Genomic DNA, 21104 nt, shown 5'->3' with positions numbered 1-21104 from the left:
TTCCTGGCAGACCCCACTCACACCCCTCCAAACGCGCGAGCCCTCCACTCCACACACTCCACACCTCCACTCCCCACAGATGACTGTAAGAACTAATCACTTTCCACGGGACCCCAAAGCCCTGCCGCTTGAGCTGCAGGATTGGCAGCTGTGAAGCTGGTGGGTTTTCTGAACATCCCCACTGTCAGGTTCCAGGAATTAGCTGCACTCCTAGTGCATGAGGATGATTCCACCCCTCGGCCCCTTCCCCCGCCCCACCCCACCCCCAAAAAAACCCGCAAAGGGATTTTAACCAAAAGGAAACCAAGGCTTTCCTTTTTTTTTTCCCTTCATAAATTCGATTAGTCTTTTCCACTTTCTTGACTCCGAGACATTTCCTGGGGAGGAATTTTATACCCTTCTACCCAGAGATTCCCTCCGCGGGGTTACTCTTGCATGCGGGGCGCCGGGCATTTGAAGTGCAAGTTACTCGGGGGTGCACGCAAAGTGCAAAAATCGCAAGCACTTGCCAGTCGCCCGCGAAGGCAGTTTCTAAATGCCAGCGTGGAGATGGCCCGGCGGCGAGAGAAGCAAGACGAGGTCCGGCGCGGGCGCGCGGCGTGGGGCCCTTGCTTGGGTGGCGCGCGGGTGGTTCCCCAGATCGCCCTCGACTCGCCACGGTTCGATCTCCAGCCAGTTGCCGGCGCCGGGACGCCCTTTCCCCCACGCAGCCCCCAGGCGCCCGTCTAGAGATAGCCCTTGGCTGCGGGCGGGCGGCAGGGAGTGTGTCCCCCCCCCCCCACCCCACCCCCCTCCCGAAAGTGCGCCTTGACGCCGCCCGGGCTTGGCTGGCTGGGGAGCGAGCGCTTCCGAGTGCGCAGCGCCGAGACTCCGACCCGAGCCGCCCTCTGCAGGCCTCCGGTTCGAAGCCTTTCCAGGGGCCCGGGAGAAGTTAAGGATTCGAACGGCAGCCTGTTGGTGAAGGAAGGAGTTTCTGAAAGTCCCGGGGAAACAGCCAACCGGGGACTGCAGTTGTCCCTCCTAGCACTCTAGCCCCAGCCCTCGGAGGGAAGAGCGCCCCGAGCTCGGCCACTCGCACCTCAATCCCTTCCCACAAACTTCCAGACTAAAGACAAAAACACCCCGGAATGGTTAAAGCGGGTGCATTCAGCACCCCACGCTACACACCCCCACCCCTGCCGCCGCCGCGGCCTCCACCCCGTCCCTCCCACCCCGGGTAGGGAGGGGAGGGACCGGGAACCTGATCTCCGGGCTTCTGCCCCGCACGTTCCCATCAATAATGCGGATACCCTCGGTGCGCCTCCACCCCCGCCCCCGGGGCGCCGCTGCCGCCTTTTCGCTGCTTTTTTTTTTTTAACTCCGCACCAGAAAAAAAATGAAAGCGCCTCGACCGCCCTTCGAGCCTCGGTCAGGGGGCAGCGGGGCCTGGGGGCCACAGGTTGAGGAAAACAGGGGCGCGGGCATGGCACGTGGGGGCGTTCTTGGGTCCTGCGATGCAGTTCCCACCGAGCACCGACGGGAAAGGTGGTCCCGGCCCAGGCCAGGCCTCATTCCAGGGCCCTGGTCAGAGCCAGACTGGGCCCAAATGAAATATATTTGCAAGGGGTGTAGGGGGAGCACCGGACCTCGGAGCCGGGAGGCTCCATCTCCCCTTCTCCGGATCGAGGGTGCTGAGAAGAAGCCCGGAACGCTGGCGTTGGGTCAGTGGTGGCCTTGGGGCACAACCCTTTGACCTGCGAACCCGCCAACGACACTCCTGCAGGCAGGATCTACGGGGCTCTGGGCGCGCCCTCCTTCAAGAATACCCTGGGCCCGAGCAAAACCGAAGAAACACACTAGTGGGTAGGAATGCAGGCATGGACCCCCGAAATGGGATTTTGCGCACGACCCGCTAAGCGCTCTTCTCGGGTGCGGTTCTGGGTGCCCACGAGGTCACCACCTGGAGCAGCCCCGGTTTCTGCCGGGGGTGGCGGCCACCCCCAAAAGTGACTCATACTCCAAGGGCCCAGTCCTCTCGCGGAAACTACGAGTCCGGACCCCGACACCCCCCTTCTGCCAGCAGCGGTCCCACGCAAGGCTGGGAGCGCGCGAACCCCTTTAGCCGCACTTGGGGAAGCCGGGTGCGGGCCTGGGCGGTGACACTTTCCCGGGCTGCCTTCTCCCCACTCGTTCAGAAGTAAAGATCCACTTCCACCCTCCGGTTTTTATCAATTTAATAACTTGTCCCGCGGCACGCGAAACCGTACCCGCACCCCAACGCAACGGGCGACCGCGTCAGCGAGCCGCCGAACCCGGGCCCGAAACAATGGCCCATAATTGATGTATTGCCATCAACAATAAAGACCAATTCTCCTCTCCCCGCCATTCCGACCATCCCCCTCCTCCCCTCCCCCCTCCCCCCCCGCCTCCCCTCTCCTCTCTTCATGGCCACAGAGGGAAGGAAAACAAACAAGAAATTAGCGGGGGGACGCCGCGCGCCGTGCGAGGCGCCAGCCTCCACGCCGTCGAGGACGCACTTGGAACGAAAAAAAGTTAGGAAAGTTTGCATCCCCCAATTGATTTATTTCTGCTCGCCCATTTTTTAATTAAATCTACGCGAAGCTGCTTTGGCGTGTGCCTTTCGTTTAGTTGTTTGTCTGGGTATTGGTGGCGTGGGGGCGGACAAAGTTTCTTTCCACCCCCCCCATCCCCATCCTTAATCTTAATCACACGTAGGGCAAGTAACGAACACGTGTGAAGCGATTCCCGGGAACTTCCCGCAGCGCACGCCCCGAGAAGCAGCGTTCGCAAGACCGCCAGCTCCCGCGCCGAGCCTGGCAGCATGCGGTGGCCCGGAGGCCCGGACTTTTCAAGAAGCCCAGATTGTTGGGGACGGGATGCGAACAGCTCTAAGCGCGGGCGCCGAAGAAACGGGCACGCACGTGCCTTGAGATGCGTTCGTGTGCCCGGGAGAGTGCGGAGGGGGTGTTTGTAGGGACCAGTGCTCGCGGGGCAGAGGGTGGGTGCAGGATTTTTCACGTGCTCGCGTACACTTTCCTGGGGGTCTCGGGAAAGCGGGCGGCTCGCACCCCAGTAGCACGCAGATCCATCTTTGCCTCGGGATCTCTTTAAATATTCAGTGAGAAATAATGGCATTTGAAGCACCACCTATGGAAACATTATTATCTTCATTCTTCAACATCAGCCACACTGATAGCTTCGTTTGTCTTTTTATCAAAATCTACTGTAACAAACAGGACCTGGGGAGAAAGTGGGAGCGAGGCGGAGAGGGTACGTGTGAGTGTGCGCGCGCGCACGTGCGTGTGTGAGAAAAGGCGAGCGCAAAAAAAAAAGTGGGGGAAGAGGTAGAAGAGAGAAGGTGAAGAAGAAAGGAGAAATTATAGCAAGGGGGGGGTGGGGGCGAGTTGGCTGGAAGAAAAACTCACCGGTACTCAGAAGATTGAGATGTAAAGAGAGAGCAAAGAAGCTGGAGGGGGAAACGAAAAAAAAGTCATTTGGGGGAGCACCATAGGGGTGCAGCGTGTCTGACGCTTTACTCGGATGATCGGTGCCCACTTCGCGCGAACCGACCGCGGTGCTATCCAGACACACAGGCGCTCCCGAATTGGGGCGTCCTTATGAGCCCTCTCCTTTCCCGATCGTGAGATAGGGCAGGGATTGTGTATCTGCACCCCCCCCCTCCACCCCTCCTCCCCGATTACTCAGCCGAAGTTTAGTTTGTCCTTTGGGCGCAGCACTTCGGGAACCTCGGAGAGAGGAGACCCCGAGACGAGAGGGGCAAGAGCTAAGCCGAAGACCGAGTCTCAGGTTCGCAGGCGCCCGAGCCTAGCGGAGGAGGGAACGCGGGGCCCGGCCTCCCAATTCCGGGTTCGGGGGGCTAGGGGGACGGGAGGCAAGCTGCACCCCAGTCTGGGGGAGATGCAGACAGAGCGGAAAGTTGGGTGCCGCGCTCGGCAAGTGTCCGAGAGGTGGAGGCGAGCTTCCGCGGGGCCAGACAGCTTATAGAGGACCCCCCCCCCCACTCAATCCCGGATCAGCGCCACCACCTCGTCGGCCCGAGCCTGGGGCGCTGCCCCCTCCTCCAGGGCGGGGAGCCCAGGGGTCCTAAGGAGTGACCCGGTCCAGCCGGGCTGGGCCGCCCCTCCCGAAGCTGGGGGCGGGGGGTGGTGGTCTGCAGCTTGCAGGGTAAGCAGCGCCCCCTCCCATCCTCGCCCCCCCCTCCCTCTCACCTCCCCCGGCGGGAGCTGAACTCGGAGCCCCGGGCCGGTCCCGGCTCTCCGCCCGCCCCGGGCTCGGCGGCGCCACCGCGGCCGCCGCCTCCCCGCGGAGTGACGCGCCCTGCAGCCAACCGGGGCAGGCGGGGGGAAGGTCCGGGAGGGGTCCTGGGCGGAGCCGGGCCGCCCCTTATCCCACGGGCTCGGGGCTGCATCTCCCGAAAACTTCAGCCCTAATTGTCCTGGGAATGTCCGAGGTAGAGAAAGGGGGCGAGGGAGCCAGAGAGAGACTGCGGGATCTGGGCCCTTGGAGGAAGATCGGGGTGGCGGGAGAGCTGCCCCTCCCCACCCCCCAAGACCTCCCCCCTCCCCCAAACCCATCACGTTCCCAAACCTTTCCTCGGTCCTCTTCTCCGCGCCCCCGCGAGCCCGGGATCCAGGGGATGGAGAACTCCGGGCGATGGAGAGCCGAGCCAGGCGGCGAGCGGGAGGGAGGCCGGGCTGCGGGCGGGAGGCGGACCGGCGTGGGGCTGGCTCTTCCCCACTCGTTTTTTTTCTTTTTTTTTTTTAATGGGAGTGGGGGTGGGCTGCTTTCTGGTAGCTCTTAAAGAAACGAAGAAACACTCACGAACCGGGACTTCCCTCCCCCCCCCACCCCCTCCAGATTCCGCCACGGGACTCCCTGCCCCCCTCCCCCATCGCGGGCCCGCGCGCCTAGCGCCGGAGTTGGGAAGTTCGCGGCGCGCCCGCCGCCTGGGTCTCCAGCCCGGCCGCCCGCCGGCCCCACCCCCCACCCGGGCGGCTTCATTCCGGGGAGGGCATGCTAATTTGGGTCGGCCCAGCCCGAGATGTGGGGGCGGGGGGGTCGGGGAGGGAGGGGGCGCAGGCCCGGGCGCCGGTGCGCAGAGGCGGGGAGCAGGGCCCCCGGCGGCCGGGCCGCGGAGTCCCGGGCGGTCGCGAAGAGGGTTAACCCAGTGTCGGGCGGCGCGGCGCGCAGAGCCAGCCCCGCGGCCGGCTTATTGGGCCAGCGCGCGGAGAGACAGGGGTCTGCAGCAAATCACGAACTAATTGATTAAGGCGAGCGGGTTTGAATAGCGCTGGCCCGGTGCCAATCGCCTTTCAAAGAGCCCCTCTATGATTAATCGCAATGCATTATTGATAATCATAATTATAGCAGGACACATGCGCGCTGCGCCCGGGGCCGGGGAGCCGGGGAGGGGGCGGGCGGGCCGGCGGGCGGGGGGAGCCGCCGCCGCCGCCGCCGCTCGATTTCCGTAATTTTGAGAAGATTTTTTTTTAGTAATTTTTTATTCTGCCCCAGCTGATGTTTGAGCCAGCATGTCGCGGAGGAAGCAAGCGAAGCCTCAACATTTCCAATCCGACCCCGAAGTGGCCTCGCTCCCCCGGCGAGATGGTGAGTGCTCCGGCCCGCGCCCGCGGACACACACAAACGCACACACACGCACTCGCACTCACACTCACGCACCCTCGGACCCACGCACACGCGGCGGCCCAGCGCCCGCTGCCCGGCCGCCGCCACCGCGTCCCCGCTCGCCGTCTCCGTTCGGCGCGGTGGCTTTTTTTTTCTTTTGGTTTTTTTCCCCCCCTCTTTCTTTTTAATTTTCCAGTGGCCTTTGCTGGACTTCCCCCGGCCGCCGAGAAAGCAAACACTCCTCCCTGCGGGATCTTTCCGGAGTTGTTGGGTCTTCTGGGTGGGGGGAGGAGAGGGGACACGCCGGCCTTTCCGGACAGCGGAGCGGGGACCCGCCGAGCCGCGGTCCGGGCGCGGGTGCGGGCAGAGGCCCGTGCACGCCTGCTCGGGGCCCCTCATGCTCCCCGCGGCGCTCCCGGGGGCCCCCAGCGGCTCCTCGGCCACCCCGGCTCTGTGGCTGTCCTGGGGAAGGAAGTTTACTTGATACTCGGGGCCGAACTCCGAGCGTCCGGGGCTCCCCGCGCCGCGCCCCCAGCCCCCGACTCCCTCGCTCGCGCTCCACCTGGGCCGGCTCCGCGGAACCCCGGGTGCCTTTGGGGTTCGGAGCAGCGAAGATACATGGAGACTCGTGTCGGGGCGCCGACGCCTGCCACGCTGGGGTCGCGGTCAGGGGGCAGAGCGCTCTTAGATGCTGCCCCTTGTCCGAGACGGAGTGCAGAGGGAATGCGGGGGGGGGGGGGGGAGAGAACGTGTCGGGGTTCGGCTCCCCAAGTTTTATTATCCCCCCCGATCTTTCCTACTAGCACATGTGCCCCCGCCCCCCCCTTCCCCTCCGAGATCCTTAGATTCGGAGTGCACGAGGTTGAGGATCGCGGTACCCCGCATTTCCCGGAGTCTTGAGGGTCATTTACTGGGTCTGGGGGGTTGGGTGAGGGGCGCTTTTTAGCCCAGAAGAGAGCCCCCTAAAACCAGCTCTGCCTTTCTCCCGTGGAGGCGACCACTGCGGAGCCCCAAAGGGAATGAACAAGTCCGGAACAAAGTTTCTGTGGGGTGCTTGATAGGATCTGGAGGGCAGGGAGCTGGGGGTACGGACGGAGGACACGGTTCTTGCCCTCGAGGGGAACTGACTTTAGGGGACTCCGCGCTGGAGGCGATGGTGCGGTGCAGGGGACTCACTTGCCTGGTCCCCTGCTCACGCCCCGGGCGCGGGAAGACTTGGGACTAGCGACCCTGGAGTGTCTCAGCGACTCTGGACGCCTCCAGCTTTAGGGGTTCTGCAGGAGAGGGCTGGGAACCTAGCAGGGCTCCGAAGCGTGTCCCGAGGTCAGCGCTGGACTCTGCGGCCGGCCGGGCCCCGCAGTGCCTGGGCTGCTTCCCCAGAGGCCTGCTTCTCCGCAGAGTTGGGCTCGGGGACCCACCGGACCCCACCAGCCAGGCTCGCCCCTGCCGTCAGAAAGGAAAGGGGAGGATTTCCGTAAAATATTAGGGAGAACTGAGACTGATTTTCAAAAGTGTTTACGGCATTTGTTCCACCTCTTCCCGCGGCTCTTTCTTAAGATTCATTCCATCGCCCTGCGGAGTCCCTGTGAATTCTCCGTCTGCGGAGAGGAGCCCCTGGACCCCACTTTCCACTCTAGATGAAACTGGCTCTGCTGTAGTAAAGGAGGCTAAATTATCCAAGGCCTCCGCAGCAACCCCCAGTAATTTTTTTTCTGGATTTTCTCAGCTAGCAGCTTCTGTTCCTCACCCCACACCCATCTTTTCCTAAAGTTTCTGGTGAGACTTTGGCTTGCCGAGCTCAGGGCTCAAGGCTACGCTTTGTATGAGACCAACTAAACGAGAGAAGGCAAAGTGCCTTAGTTTGTTTTGTAAATTTGTACCGATTTTATACGTTTTCCCAAAAATCTCACAATAAAGGCTCCGGCTTGGGGATCCGTGGTGTCTTGTAAGCTGTGCGTTTTCCTTGCCTGGCTTCTGACTTCAGAAAGGGTTTCTCAAAGAATAGCAAAAGGGAGGCCCCTCTTCCCTTCATTATTTATCAGACCTTTTTTCAAAGTTTATTTGAGCTTTGAGGTAAGTTAATTAAGTGAATCAAGTTTCTTTCCCTCTTTTGCCTCTCTTCTTTCCTTCCTCCCTTCTTCTTTTCTTACTTTTTCATCCCAAAAGCTGGTTCATTGTCTTAAGAACAGCAAACTGTTAGGGGGCTTACTGAGCACCCACGTCCAACCCCCCCCCCCCCCCACACACACACCTCTTCTCTTTCTCTTCAGTATTAATGGTTTTAGGTTATGACTTTTTTATGTGGAGGAACAATAAGTTTGGGTTCTCCTGCTTAGAGTGTAGATTTTGTAATAGGTTTACAGGATTTAGTATGTTGTAATAATATTAGGACACAACTAATCCTCCTCTCCGGCTCCCTTACAGGAGGGTCCTACTCTCCTTTTTATTTGGAGAGATTGGGGAGTGAAATGGAACCCGGAGTTTATGACATAGCTCAGAGTTCCCTTTGAAAAAGTCACCCACTATTCCGTAGTAATTTTACCAACCTCTATTCCTTCTCCAAATAAATAAATACATACTTTAAGGAGTTAATGGACTTTTGATTTGTGTGTATATATATGTATATATATATATATAGAGAGAGAGAGAGAGAGAGAATGATAAATTTTTAGAAGACAAATACATGGCTACTTTTTCTTGATCCTGAAATAGACTTAAAATATGACAGATAAAATATCAAACATACAAAGTTCTATCTGGTCACTGCTTTTTATCCTCTAAGAACCCCTCAGCCCAGAGTGGAACCTAGAAAAGTTTGTAGACCCCAGTAACAGTCATCCTGAAAGGGGACTCCCAAAGCTATGGGCTGCATGTCATGCATGTGTGTGTGTGTATGTGTGTGTGTGTGTGTGCGTGAACTCGTGTGTGCGCGTGTGTGTGTGTGTGTATACGCTCGTGTGTGCTCATACAAAGAACACCAGGGCCCTGCTAAACAGCCACACCACTAACCTCACTTCAACCATTTCAAGAAAACAGGCTCGTCTGGTCAGCTTTAAAATGTGTCTTTTAATTCTATTTGATAAAGCTGTAAGACCAGCAAGACACCCTAAAATAAGCTTGGAATTTTTGACTCCTTATGAAACTAGGATTCTGGTAGATGCGACTTGCCTCTTAATATTCAACAAGTCTCAGATTACTTGTAGAAAAATAACTGCCATTGGAAAAATTATTTACTGAGATAATTCTGAGGAAAGTTAACTATTAGAATCTAATGGTTTGCATGTGAATTTGAATTTCAAGAAAAAGTGTGTGTGTGTGTGTGTGTGTGTGTGTGTGTGTGTGTGTATCTTTGAGGTTTTTCTTCCATGGATGATGTTTTTAAAATGAATGTAACTACATGGATTATCCATTCATTTATTTTGGCACTCAGCATTTTTCACAGAAAATATAATATTGGGACAGAGATTTTAAAAAAAAAGCATCATTAACTGCCTATAAAGCATTGACTCGTGTGAAGTATCTTAAAATTTCATCTTATTTCTATTAATAATGAAATTCTATTATTTACCAAAGTAATTTACTCCATGTGGGCAGCTTAATGGCAATACATTGATTTCTGGGCCCAAAAGGTTACTGAGAACTATAATTAATTGCTTTTTTTGAAAAACCGACACCTGCAAGATAAGGCAGTTGGAAAGAATTCATGTTTAGTCAGGCCTATGTTAAGTCTGTGCCATAATGGGAGATCCTGGAAGAGAAAATAAAATGCGAATAGTTGTTGGGGATTTGCTTGGTGCTGGTCATACTTCTTAAACTGTTAAAAACAAAAACACAGGCAAGCCAAGAGTTAGCTGGTAAGAGAGACTGTGTGTGGAAAGGATTTTTGCGATACTAATCATTTTGTGGTTCATTTTATGTCCAGTTTCACCTACGGTATATAGGCAGAAGTAGCAATTGATAGGTGATTCTTTGGGGGTTTGATTTCGCATCTTTCCACTTTTGAAGCCTGTTGTCATTTCTCACAATCCTTGAGGAGGCAGAGATCCTCATTTGTAATTTGCGGGTCTTCCTGGGAGCCTGGGAAGTAGGGAGACTCCTAGTGCCCCAAGTTTTCCGAGATGGCAGGGTTGTAAGCAGAACAAATCCCTTCTGCAGTCTTAATTCAGTTTTTTTCTAAGACCTATCCTGGCCCTGCTGGCTATATCTTCCCAAATATTCTTAGATTACCCCAACCGAAGCTGTTTAGCTGTTCAGTAAAGGAGATGGCAGATGATCCCCGAGAGGCAGCGCCCCTCCCCCCAGGAGAGGAAAGTTTGTGTGCCAGGCTTTAGAAAACCTCCATGTGTCCAGCTGTTTTAACCTTTGCTAGCCTCCTCCCATGCAAAGGTGACAAGGTCCAGATCATAATATGTCCTTCAGTATCTCCCCAGTGACCCCCAAATTGAGTCTTGCTAGTCACTTAGCAGGAAGTTCGTAGTTTATTTTAGTTTCACCTTATCAGCTTGGCTTCTTTTCCTAACCTTACTCCCCTGTCACCCTCAGATGCCAGACCCCCAAAGGGGAAGATTGACAGGTCCTTCCCATCGCTCCGGTTTACCCTCAAACAACAGGGATTTAGTTTCTTGTGCCTTTGCCAATGTTTATGTAGTCAAAGTTTAGATCGCGCCTTAAGGAGTCTCTCTTTTCCGCGTCACTGGAAGAGGAAAGCCACAAAGAAGTTTTTGAACAAACCCTTGCAACTGGAACCCCATCTAGTGTTCAGTTTGATTCATCCAAGGGGTAGACATTTTCCCCTTTCATTTATTGTGTACACGAGGTGGGCTCAAAGCAAGACTTGAAAAGCAGTGAGTGTCTTGTCGGGCTTGCTGTTTTTCCCAGAGATTTCACTTGTATTCTTTCACTAGAAAATACACAAATCCTGGTGAGACACTGAGGAAACTCCAGGGCTGACATAAATATATCTCGAGGCTGTGTTTCACAGAGAGGAACCATAAGACAACACAGAAAATATGCACAGCATATGTTGTAGTGTTTACAGTTTCTCCAGCATCTGAAGCTGGACATTCAGATTCAGGCTTTTTCCAGGTCTGTGAAAAAAAAAAAAGGATAAAAGACTGATTATCAAGGATTGTGACAGTCATCTTAAATTGGTCTGTGAAAGAGGAGCTGTCTGCTAAAAGTATAAGTAAAATCATAATCTTAAGAGATTCTTTTTCAAAAATGCTAATATGATTTTAAGGTCCTGGGAAGGAAAGTGAAAGATTTTTTTGAGGATTTCCAAAAAAGAAAACTCAGTGTGGTAGGGGAGGGTTGTTGGTGTTTTGTTTTGTTTCTTCCTGGCTGACTAAACCTTTCTGTGTGGGGTATGGTTTTATTTTTATTTTCTTAGTAGACAAACACTGGGACACTCCAGTTTTTCTGCTTCTGCAATGTTAGGTTCAGATGATGAAAAACTGGCAAATTTGCATTGGGCATCAAGTACTTAAGTAGTACAACAAGAACTAAAACATCTGGGATTTCAGTCGAAATTGTGTGGATCTATCAAACCACCCCAAGCAAATAGAAACGTAAAATTCCAATTATCTTTTTGTGTGTATATATTCTTAGAAAACCACTACTTCTTACATTTTCTTATTGGCCAGGGTTACAAAATTAATTTGTATTCAAAATCCCTAGAAAAGAAACCAAATGTTATTTTCACCAAGTACAGGAACAAGGCAACTGTATTTACTATAATGGGATCACCAGTTGCAATCCTGTGCAATAGATTATTGAGAAAGATACAAGATAGCAGAGCCTGGAAAAATGAATTAGAACAAGCTAGTATACATGTGTGTATCTTATTATAACTTAAAATATTCCCTTTGTAGTTAAAGAATCAAATTTATTCTTGTGTTTTGTGTGTGTTTAAGTTGTTTCGTTGAAATTCTGTTCAGAATGCAGAAGATAGATTTAAAGTTAAAAACTATTAACAGTATAGTTAATCAAAAGAGATAACAGAATTCTTTCTCCCTCCTTCTTCTTTCTTCTTCTTCTTCTTCTTCTTCTTCTTCTTCTTCTTCTTCTTCTTCTTCTTCTTCTTCTTCTTCTTCTTCTTCCTCTTCTTCTTTTTCTTCTTCTTCATCTTCTCCTCCTCCTTTTCCTTCTTCTTCTTCTTCTTCTTGTATTCATAAACATCAGGAAATTAAATTAGTTGACTCTACAGTGAGATCAGATGTCAGCTTATTAAAATGTGAAAAACTAAGCTAAAATATAGGCAGTTTTTTTCTTTAAAAAAAGTCTCTTTCTTACAAGCAACTAGGCATTTATTTTTAAGCATCTATATTTTCCCGTCCAGTTAGCACAATCCTAAATATAAAAATGTTCAGGTTGCAAAACTTGAAAATTCTCAAGTGAGTCTTGGAAAAGTACAAATGCAGAATTCAAGCACAGGAAAATAATAATCCGCTAAATCCTATGAAGTAAACTTCTTTTAATTTTCTCTGTATATTATGAGAATATCAGATGTTTGGAAGTTAAAAAGAATTAAAATGCCCTTTAATCGTGAGCACAGATGTGCTAAATATTTGAAGCAACTACATTGTAATGTGTACAATTGATGAAGTCAGTTTTCTGATTTCCCTTGCTAGTTATTTAGTTCTGAATCTGTCATTATTTGTCTAAGCCCAGCTGACCAAGCAAAACTGTGTTTTAAAGTGGCTTTATGTTTTGATAAATGTGAGCTGGTTGAAAAGTATTTTCCACTGAATGCAGAGCTTAATAGAACATGCTGACATAATAGTTTTAATGCATTTTGTTGAAAATGTGTGAACAAACAGAATAGCTTTTGTTCCTTCATAATTGGCTGTAAAAGTAGATGGAAACATAACCATTACATATGGAAATGTGCAAAGAGAAAGAAATAACATTTCTGTTGAATATATTAGGAATTGCATTTCCTAGTTTAAAATAAGCATCCGAAATGGATGCATCATTTAAAATTGGTTGTCAAAATAAGAAGCTTTAAACAGAATTTTTGTCACATTATTTTTGTCCCAAGTTAAGCAACATAACTTTAGCGAATTTTGTTTAATATTTTGTTTATATTATTTTAAGGCAGGGAGAGCGACAGAAAGTGCTTAAAACAGCACCTAGATTGTGCATAGGAATCCAGCGCCAATTAGGATGATTAAACATTAAATTAAAACTGAATCATTACTGGTATTTTCTGCTACAACTAAGATTTGTTTGGTATTGTTAATGCATTTTGCACTATACCCTTGTGGAGATTAAAAGATGGGTCTTAAGAAAGCTAGCTTGTTAAGTACAACTTAGCTTCTCAATAACACTCCTAGTGAATACGAGTGTGCATACATTTGGCATACTTTACCAAGGGCTTCTAATCAACTTCGGCATCACTCAAGGCAAAGAGAGTTAAGGAATTTTCAGAAGTTAGTGTTTAGGTATTAATTCTCTTTTTGGGAATGTAAAACTACTCAAATCTTCTTTGATGTTTACTACCAAAACGGCAAAATACTGGCTTCTTTGAGTTGACTCGAAGTTTACCAAATTTTTTTTTAACCCAGCATTTTGATTTTGTATTTATTCTTTATTCATATTTGCAATTAGTTTTTTTTTCCCCCCCTGCAAGTTTTCTGGGAGATTCAATTTGGAAGTCATGGAAACTAACTATTATCTGATTCAGTTCTGCAGAAAAGCATGCAGGGAGGTAATCCTTGAATTAAACAGTTTTTTTTTTTTCACAGCCTTCAGAGATGACCACACACCATTTGTACAACAGAAGTTGCTGTTCCCCATGCTGGGCAAACAATGGGACGCCATCCTGTCTTTGAATAGGATGTTAGCCTGGAGTTGGAGATTTTTATGTTTAATTTACAAATGGATCTTAGTGAGAAGAAATCTGAGCAACCAGTGGAAACAAACATGAAATAAAGGGATTTTTATAATGAAAGGTTCAGGACAATCTGTTAAACAATTGATAGCAGTTAAGAGCAAACTGTTTTTAAAGACATTCAGACAGGAGAATTGCAAGGCATTTCCAAACTCTAAACCAAGAATTATTTCTTTTCTTTCCCTGAACTGCACATCTTTCTTCAACTTGATGTCTAATCAGAAATGTAAATCTTATGCTGGTTCTTTTCTTTTTCTTTTTCTTTTTTTTTTTTAGATAAAAAGAGTACTTTTGACGAGATTTTTAGAGCCATTAATGTTGCCATTTGGAACATTGTGGCATATATTCCCTGATTAGCAGAATTGTAGCAGGGCTGCATACTTTAATTTAAAAAATAAACATGCCATGGCATGATATAGGGGTACCAGGCGTGCCTTGTAATGGATTATGATCATTGTGTTTCTCTTCTGTGTATGTTTTACTTTCTCTTTTGTGTTCAACCGAGTCTGGAGTAGCAGTCTGGGAGCATTTCGTACTGATGAGACAGCAGAGCGCGTCACTGATCAGACTCAGGTTGTAGGTTGGGCCTCCTGAAGATGATTTTCAAGTTGTCAGTCTTCAGCTTGGGGCTATGCATTTCCCCCCCCTCTTGTCAACAACTGATTGGAACCTGAATGACTACAAATTAGTTCAGTGACAGAACAAACTGTCACAGATATCTTTGAATCCATTGAAAATGAATAAGGTTGACAGAAACTCAAGAGCCTAATAAGTCCTCAGAATGGTTGCTGGCCCCTCTATGGATGAGTAGACAATAAGGTATATAAAAATATTGGAAATCAATGCTTTGCTATAGAATTTCACTATGCACCGATGTCTTCGGTTCATAGTATTTTATATTTTGATGGATTATCTGAAGGCCATGGCTGTCCTCAGATAGCCAGTTGTTAGAAGTGTCTCCAACTCCCTTAACATTTAATTATGAACATTCGTAGGTGATATTGATTGGCCCTCAGCATCTGTAGTTGTGAGTTTTGTGCGTCGAATACAGTGGATCCCACTCTTCCCGGTTTTTGAAGGTGTGGGTGACCCCATGTGTCCCGGCCCCCCTTCTCACCCTGCACCTTTTGTTCTTGGCAGGCAACACCGAGAAGGGTCAGCCCAGTCGCCCTGCTAAGAGCAAGGATGCCCACGTCTGTGGCCGGTGCTGTGCCGAGTTCTTTGAATTATCTGATCTTCTGCTCCACAAGAAGAACTGTACTAAAAATCAATTAGTTCTCATCGTCAATGAAAGCCCGGCCTCCCCACCCGAAACCTTCGCCCCCAGCCCTGCTCCAGAGAATCCTGATGAGCGAACGAATGACACCGTGAACAAAGCAGAGCAGGTGGACTGCAGTGACCTCTCGGAACACAGCGCACTGGACAGGGAAGAGTCCATGGAGGTGGAGGCCTCGGCCACGGGCCAAGGTGGCGGCAGCGGTGGCGGCCAGCCACCTAGCCACAGCAGCAGCTCCTCCACAGGTACCTCAGCGATCACAACCTCTCTACCTCAGCTCGGGGACCTGACGACACTGGGCAGCTTCTCCGTCATCAACAGCAACGTCATCATCGAGAACCTGCAGAGCACCAAGGTGGCGGTGGCCCAGTTCTCCCAGGAAGCGAGGTGCGGCGGGGCCTCGGGGGGCAAGCTGGCTGTCCCGGCCCTCATGGAGCAGCTCCTAGCGCTGCAGCAGCAACAGATCCACCAGCTGCAACTGATCGAGCAGATTCGTCACCAAATATTGCTGTTGGCGTCTCAGAACGCAGACTTGCCAACATCTTCTAGTCCTTCTCAAGGTCCTTTACGAACATCTGCCAACCCCTTGTCCACACTAAGTTCCCATTTATCTCAGCAGCTGGCAGCAGCAGCTGGATTAGCACAGAGCCTCGCGAGCCAATCTGCCAGCATCAGCGGTGTGAAACAGCTCCCCCCAATCCAGCTACCTCAGAGCAGTTCTGGCCACACCATCATCCCATCCCACAGCGGCTCTTCCCCCAACGTCAACATCCTGGCGGCAGCAGTTACCACCCCATCTTCAGAAAAAGTGGCTTCGAGCGCTGGTGCCTCACATGCCAGCAATGCAACAGCCTCGGCATCATCCTCACCAGCTTTTGCAATAAGCAGTTTGTTAAGTCCTGCATCTAATCCACTTCTACCTCAGCCGGCCCCTGCTAACTCGGTCTTCCCCAGCCCTTTGCCCAACATTGGAACAACTGCAGAGGATTTGAACTCCTTGTCCGCCTTGGCCCAGCAAAGAAAAAGCAAGCCACCAAATGTCACTGCCTTCGAAACCAAGAGTTCCTCCGACGAGGCGTTCTTCAAACACAAGTGCAGGTTCTGCGCCAAGGTCTTCGGGAGCGACAGTGCCTTGCAGATCCACCTGCGCTCCCACACGGGCGAGAGGCCGTTCAAGTGCAACATCTGCGGGAACCGCTTCTCCACCAAGGGGAACCTCAAAGTCCACTTCCAGCGCCACAAGGAGAAATACCCGCATATCCAGATGAACCCCTACCCCGTGCCTGAGCATTTGGACAATATCCCCACGAGTACCGGCATCCCCTATGGCATGTCCATTCCTCCGGAAAAGCCAGTCACCAGCTGGCTCGACACCAAACCAGTCCTGCCCACTCTGACCACCTCAGTGGGCCTGCCGCTGCCCCCGACCCTGCCGAACCTCACCCCCTTCATCAAGACGGAAGAGCCAGCCCCCATCCCCATCAGTCATTCCTCTTCCAGCCCCCCAGGCTCCGTCAAAAGTGACTCCGGGGCCCCCGACCCCACCACCAGAAACCTGGGTGGACCCCCTGAGGAGGGTGAAGGGTCTGCTGCGCCACCCCCTGGAGGCAAAAGCGAGGAGAGCAGCACTGGTGTGGTCACCAACTCGGCCCCAGGGACGGCCAGTGGTGGACCCCTGAACTCCCCGGTGGCTGACAGTGGTTCGGGCAACACCACCACGCTCACCAACCCACTGCTGCCACTCATGTCTGAGCAATTCAAGGCGAAGTTTCCCTTCGGGGGCCTCTTGGACTCTTCCCAAGCCTCAGAGACGTCCAAGCTCCAGCAGTTGGTGGAGAACATTGACAAGAAGGCCACCGACCCCAATGAGTGTATCATCTGTCACCGCGTACTCAGCTGCCAGAGCGCCTTGAAGATGCACTACCGCACGCACACGGGCGAGAGGCCCTTCAAGTGCAAGATCTGCGGCCGGGCCTTCACCACCAAAGGGAACCTAAAGACCCACTACAGCGTGCACCGGGCCATGCCCCCGCTCCGAGTCCAGCATTCCTGCCCCATCTGCCAGAAGAAGTTCACCAACGCCGTGGTCCTGCAGCAACACATCCGCATGCACATGGGGGGGCAGATTCCCAACACCCCCGTCCCCGACAGCTACCCCGAGTCCATGGAGTCGGACACGGGCTCCTTCGATGAGAAAAATTTTGATGATCTAGACAACTTCTCTGATGAAAACATGGAAGACTGTCCTGAGGGCAGCATCCCGGACACGCCCAAGTCCGCAGACGCGTCCCAAGACAGCCTGTCGTCTTCGCCTCTGCCCCTAGAGATGTCAAGCATCGCTGCTTTGGAGAACCAGATGAAGATGATCAATGCCGGCCTGGCCGAGCAGCTGCAGGCCAGTCTGAAGTCAGTGGAGAATGGGTCGGTCGAGGGGGACGTGCTGACCAACGATTCGTCCTCGGTGGGGGGTGACATGGAGAGCCAGAGTGCTGGCAGCCCCGCCATCTCAGAGTCTACCTCTTCCATGCAGGCTCTGTCCCCATCCAACAGCACCCAGGAGTTCCACAAGTCACCCGGCGTCGAGGAGAAGCCACAGAAAGCAGGGCCAAGTGAGTTTGCCAATGGTTTGTCCCCCACCCCAGTGAACGGTGGGGCTTTGGATTTGACCTCTAGCCATGCCGAGAAAATCATCAAAGAAGATTCTTTGGGGATCCTCTTCCCTTTTCGAGACCGGGGTAAATTTAAAAATACTGCTTGCGACATTTGTGGCAAAACCTTTGCTTGTCAGAGTGCCTTGGACATTCACTATAGAAGTCATACCAAAGAGAGACCGTTTATTTGCACAGTTTGCAATCGTGGCTTTTCCACAAAGGGTAATTTGAAGCAGCACATGTTGACACATCAGATGCGAGATCTACCATCACAGCTCTTTGAGCCCAGTTCCAACCTTGGCCCCAATCAGAACTCGGCGGTGATTCCCGCCAACTCGTTGTCAACTCTCATCAAAACAGAGGTCAACGGCTTCGTGCATTTTACTCCTCAGGACAGCAAGGACACCCCCACCAGTCAAGTCCCTTCTGGGCCTCTGTCATCCTCTGCCACGTCCCCAGTCCTGCTCCCAGCCCTGCCCAGGAGAACACCCAAACAGCACTACTGCAACACTTGTGGCAAGACCTTCTCCTCATCGAGTGCCCTGCAGATTCACGAGCGAACTCACACTGGAGAGAAACCCTTTGCTTGCACTATTTGTGGAAGAGCGTTCACAACAAAAGGCAATCTTAAGGTACCTCACCCCATCTGTCCTCCCATCCCCGCCCCATGGCCCTGTGGTCAGTGATTCCATAAGACTTCTCTCCTCCGCCCGCCCCACCCCCCCCACACACACACACACACTCAGGCGGAGAGAGTTCTCCCCAGGGAAGGGGGCCTGTCTTGGGGGCTAAGGAGCTGAGTGGAGGAACTGGGAGGTCAGGACCACAGCAGGAACCAGGGCAGCCTGCAGCCCACCCAGTGAATAATCTGGTACCTAAGCGAGACAGCAGCCGCCTAACTCTGGTGTCTCGCTAAGTGCCCCAAATGAATTGCTTTACCTACCAAGTAAGACAGCCTGGCGTGGCCGTGGGGTATTGATTGAAGGCCTCCGTGTGGCCTGCGTGCTGCCCGGATCACTTAATAATTACAGTTCTCCTCGGCGTAGGCATCTATTTTTCATAACCCTGCAGTCCAGCCGGGTTTGTTTTTCTGAAAAACAATAACGTCACTGCTCTGCTAATGGGTATTATGATAATTGATTATACAACACTTCCTACTGATAGGTGTTGGGAATAAAGCAAATATGCTTAAGTTCTAGAGCAACAGTTGAGGCCTCGGATTGTGTACATTTTTCTGTTGACAGAGTATTTCTCCAGAGATTGCCGCCAGTAATGTGAGATGCATAATTACTTTCTGGTTTTTCTCTCTCCATGCACGGGGCCCTCCTCTGGGCAATCAGTGAGGGGTGCTCTCTTCCCATCTGAAAAGGACATTTATAGGGTAAAGGGTGTCAGATACAATACTTACCATGGCAATGAGAGTGGACATAACAATTCTTCCCCTGCAAGGAGCTATCTGCGACTGACTGGCTTGCTGGAGGCCATTATAAGCTAAGTACGCGTAATAAAAAAGGAGTAAGTAAGGCATCCTGGCCAGGGAGAGGAGAGGGAGCAGGCTGCAGAGAGTCCGTGTGCTATTACAAGTCACTGGAGTGGACGCCACGATGCCCTTTCTGCTGTCAGGCGCCTAATGAGAGTAGACGTTTAGGCCACTTGCTTTGTCCAGTGTTAGGATATGAGTTGAGACAGATGCAACTATTAAGCTTCTCCGTCCTCTCTCCACTCTCTCCCTCTCCCCCTCTCCCCCCTACTCCCAGGTACACATGGGCACACACATGTGGAACAGCACCCCTGCACGCCGGGGCCGGCGGCTCTCCGTGGATGGCCCCATGACATTTCTAGGAGGCAATCCCGTCAAGTTCCCAGAAATGTTCCAGAAGGATTTGGCGGCCAGGTCAGGAAGCGGAGATCCTTCCAGTTTCTGGAATCAGTATGCAGCAGCGCTCTCCAACGGGCTGGCGATGAAGGCCAATGAGATCTCCGTCATTCAGAATGGTGGCATCCCTCCAATTCCTGGAAGCCTCGGCAGCGGGAGCAGCTCACCTATTAGTGGGCTGACAGGAAACCTGGAGAAGCTCCAGAACTCAGAGCCTGGCGCTCCTCTGGCCGGCCTGGAGAAAATGGCAAGCAGTGAGAACGGAACCAACTTCCGCTTCACCCGCTTCGTGGAGGACAGCAAAGAGATAGTCACAAGTTAAAGCGGCTCTGGCTGGGGGGAAGAGCCTTCCTGTTCACAACAAGACACCCCCCCCCCCCTGCCGTGGCCTCCTTCTCCTTGCCCCTTCCTCCCCGCCCCCCCCCCAACACCCTCCTGGTTCCCCCAGGTCTATGAACTACAACATTATGAAGACGTTCTTTTGTATCTCGTTCAACTTCTAGAGTTCTAAAAAAGCTTATTTATTAGTGATATAACCTTGCTTTGCAAACAGAATGCAAGCGTTAACTTTGGTCTTCTGTATTTTGGACTAAATACTAATTGACTAGAGTGCTGTAAACTTGCTGTCACATTTATGGCCATTGCAAGTTGCCCTGCTAGGCGGTCTTAATCTGGCATTAACTTATTTTCTATATCCAGTTTAATATGAATCTGGTGTTGATGCAATGCCTCAGTGATGCATTAGATCTCTAATAAAGTCTGTATATAAATGTTCACTTTGATCCTGCTGGGAAGTTTTATCAGCAAACACATTGTCTAATCTTTCGAAACAGAATTAAGGAGAGGACTGAAAGTACAGACTGAACAGTGTGGTTCTTTGAAAGGTTTAGTTTTTTTTTTTTTGATTTTTATTCTAAAATTCAACCTGCTTTTTTTTTTGTTTGTTTTTGGTAGATTTAACCATTTCCGTTTTGAACTGCTATTTGTATTGTGCTTTTTACTTGAGTCGTCCTCAATGTTAATAAGTTTCTGTACAGTAATAAGCACGCAGAATTCTTTAGAGAAAATACAAGTGTTGTTTTGGTAGTTGAAACTGAGACGTAACATTTTGCCTTGTAGGTATATTCACAATAGAAAGTGTGTGCTGGGATTTCACAATGCTGCTAAGTATAGCATCTTGAACAACCTTCAGTGGAGAAAATGTAGATGCTCTTGTATATACAGTAAGAAATATCACTTTCATGAAAATGTACATATGTTCCTTACAAGAGCAAATGCTTCTTCTTGATTCAGAGAGCAGGTATAGTGTTTGTTTATTTTGTATTAGGTATGGAAGGAAAAAAATTGGACTGTTACATGCACTTTCTTGGAAAGTTGAAAGGAAAGGGGGGTCCAATTTCTTTAACATTTAATACTTACTAACAACAGAGATACTGTAATTTTACTCAAGTAATCAAATACATTTTTTTGGCAACAGATAAAACAAAATACTGTGTCTGTGTTTTCAGAGTGCATTTCTATTTAGCCAGACCCCCAAATGTCCCTTATTACTGTGTCCCCAGGCATCAGTAAAAGGTGTGTGCAAAAGTGTGTATCTCTCTCAATAAGGAATTGTAAAAGTGTTACAGAAACAGGTTTGCATGGACCTCTGTTTTCTTTCTTCCCCTTAAATTTGGATGCACTTCTATATATTTTCCCAGTATTAATGACCTGTTTGGCCATTCCTCTCCTCACAACACCCCTCCCCTACACACACACACACAC

At 50.9% G+C, this 21104-nt stretch overlaps 1 protein-coding gene and 1 long non-coding RNA gene across 2 annotated transcripts in view; one reads left to right on the top strand and one right to left on the bottom strand.

Moving 5' to 3' along the window:
• The window catches only part of LOC130043455 (uncharacterized), a 48572-nt gene extending 43732 nt beyond the window's left edge, over positions 1-4840 (bottom strand). Inside the window, exon 1 of the long non-coding RNA XR_008795359.1 lies at positions 4609-4840. This is a non-coding gene — a long non-coding RNA (uncharacterized LOC130043455). The remainder of the gene's footprint in view (positions 1-4608) is intronic.
• A 249-nt stretch (positions 4841-5089) lies between these two features.
• SALL1 (spalt like transcription factor 1) lies at positions 5090-20828 on the top strand. The gene is made up of 3 exons (XM_056135753.1): positions 5090-5628; positions 14678-18096; positions 19222-20828. The coding sequence occupies exons 1-3, from the start codon at positions 5553-5555 to the stop codon at positions 19660-19662; spliced, it is 3936 nt and encodes a 1311-aa protein (XP_055991728.1). The 5' UTR covers positions 5090-5552; the 3' UTR covers positions 19663-20828.
• The last annotated feature ends 276 nt before the right edge of the window (positions 20829-21104 follow it).

This window comes from Sorex fumeus, unplaced genomic scaffold (genome assembly GCF_029834395.1).
Source record: "Sorex fumeus unplaced genomic scaffold, SorFum_2.1 ptg000122l, whole genome shotgun sequence".
NCBI lineage: Eukaryota > Metazoa > Chordata > Mammalia > Eulipotyphla > Soricidae > Sorex > Sorex fumeus.
This window is presented reverse-complemented; position numbering and strand designations above follow the sequence as displayed.

Coding starts and splice junctions, on each gene's coding strand:
- SALL1 (XM_056135753.1), top strand. CDS start 5,553: ATGTCGCGGAGGAAGCAAGCGAAGCCTCAACATTTCCAATCCGACCCC. Junction 5,629..14,677: donor CTCGCTCCCCCGGCGAGATG/GTGAGTGCTCCG, acceptor TGTTCTTGGCAG/GCAACACCGAGAAGGGTCAG. Junction 18,097..19,221: donor CAACAAAAGGCAATCTTAAG/GTACCTCACCCC, acceptor CCCTACTCCCAG/GTACACATGGGCACACACAT.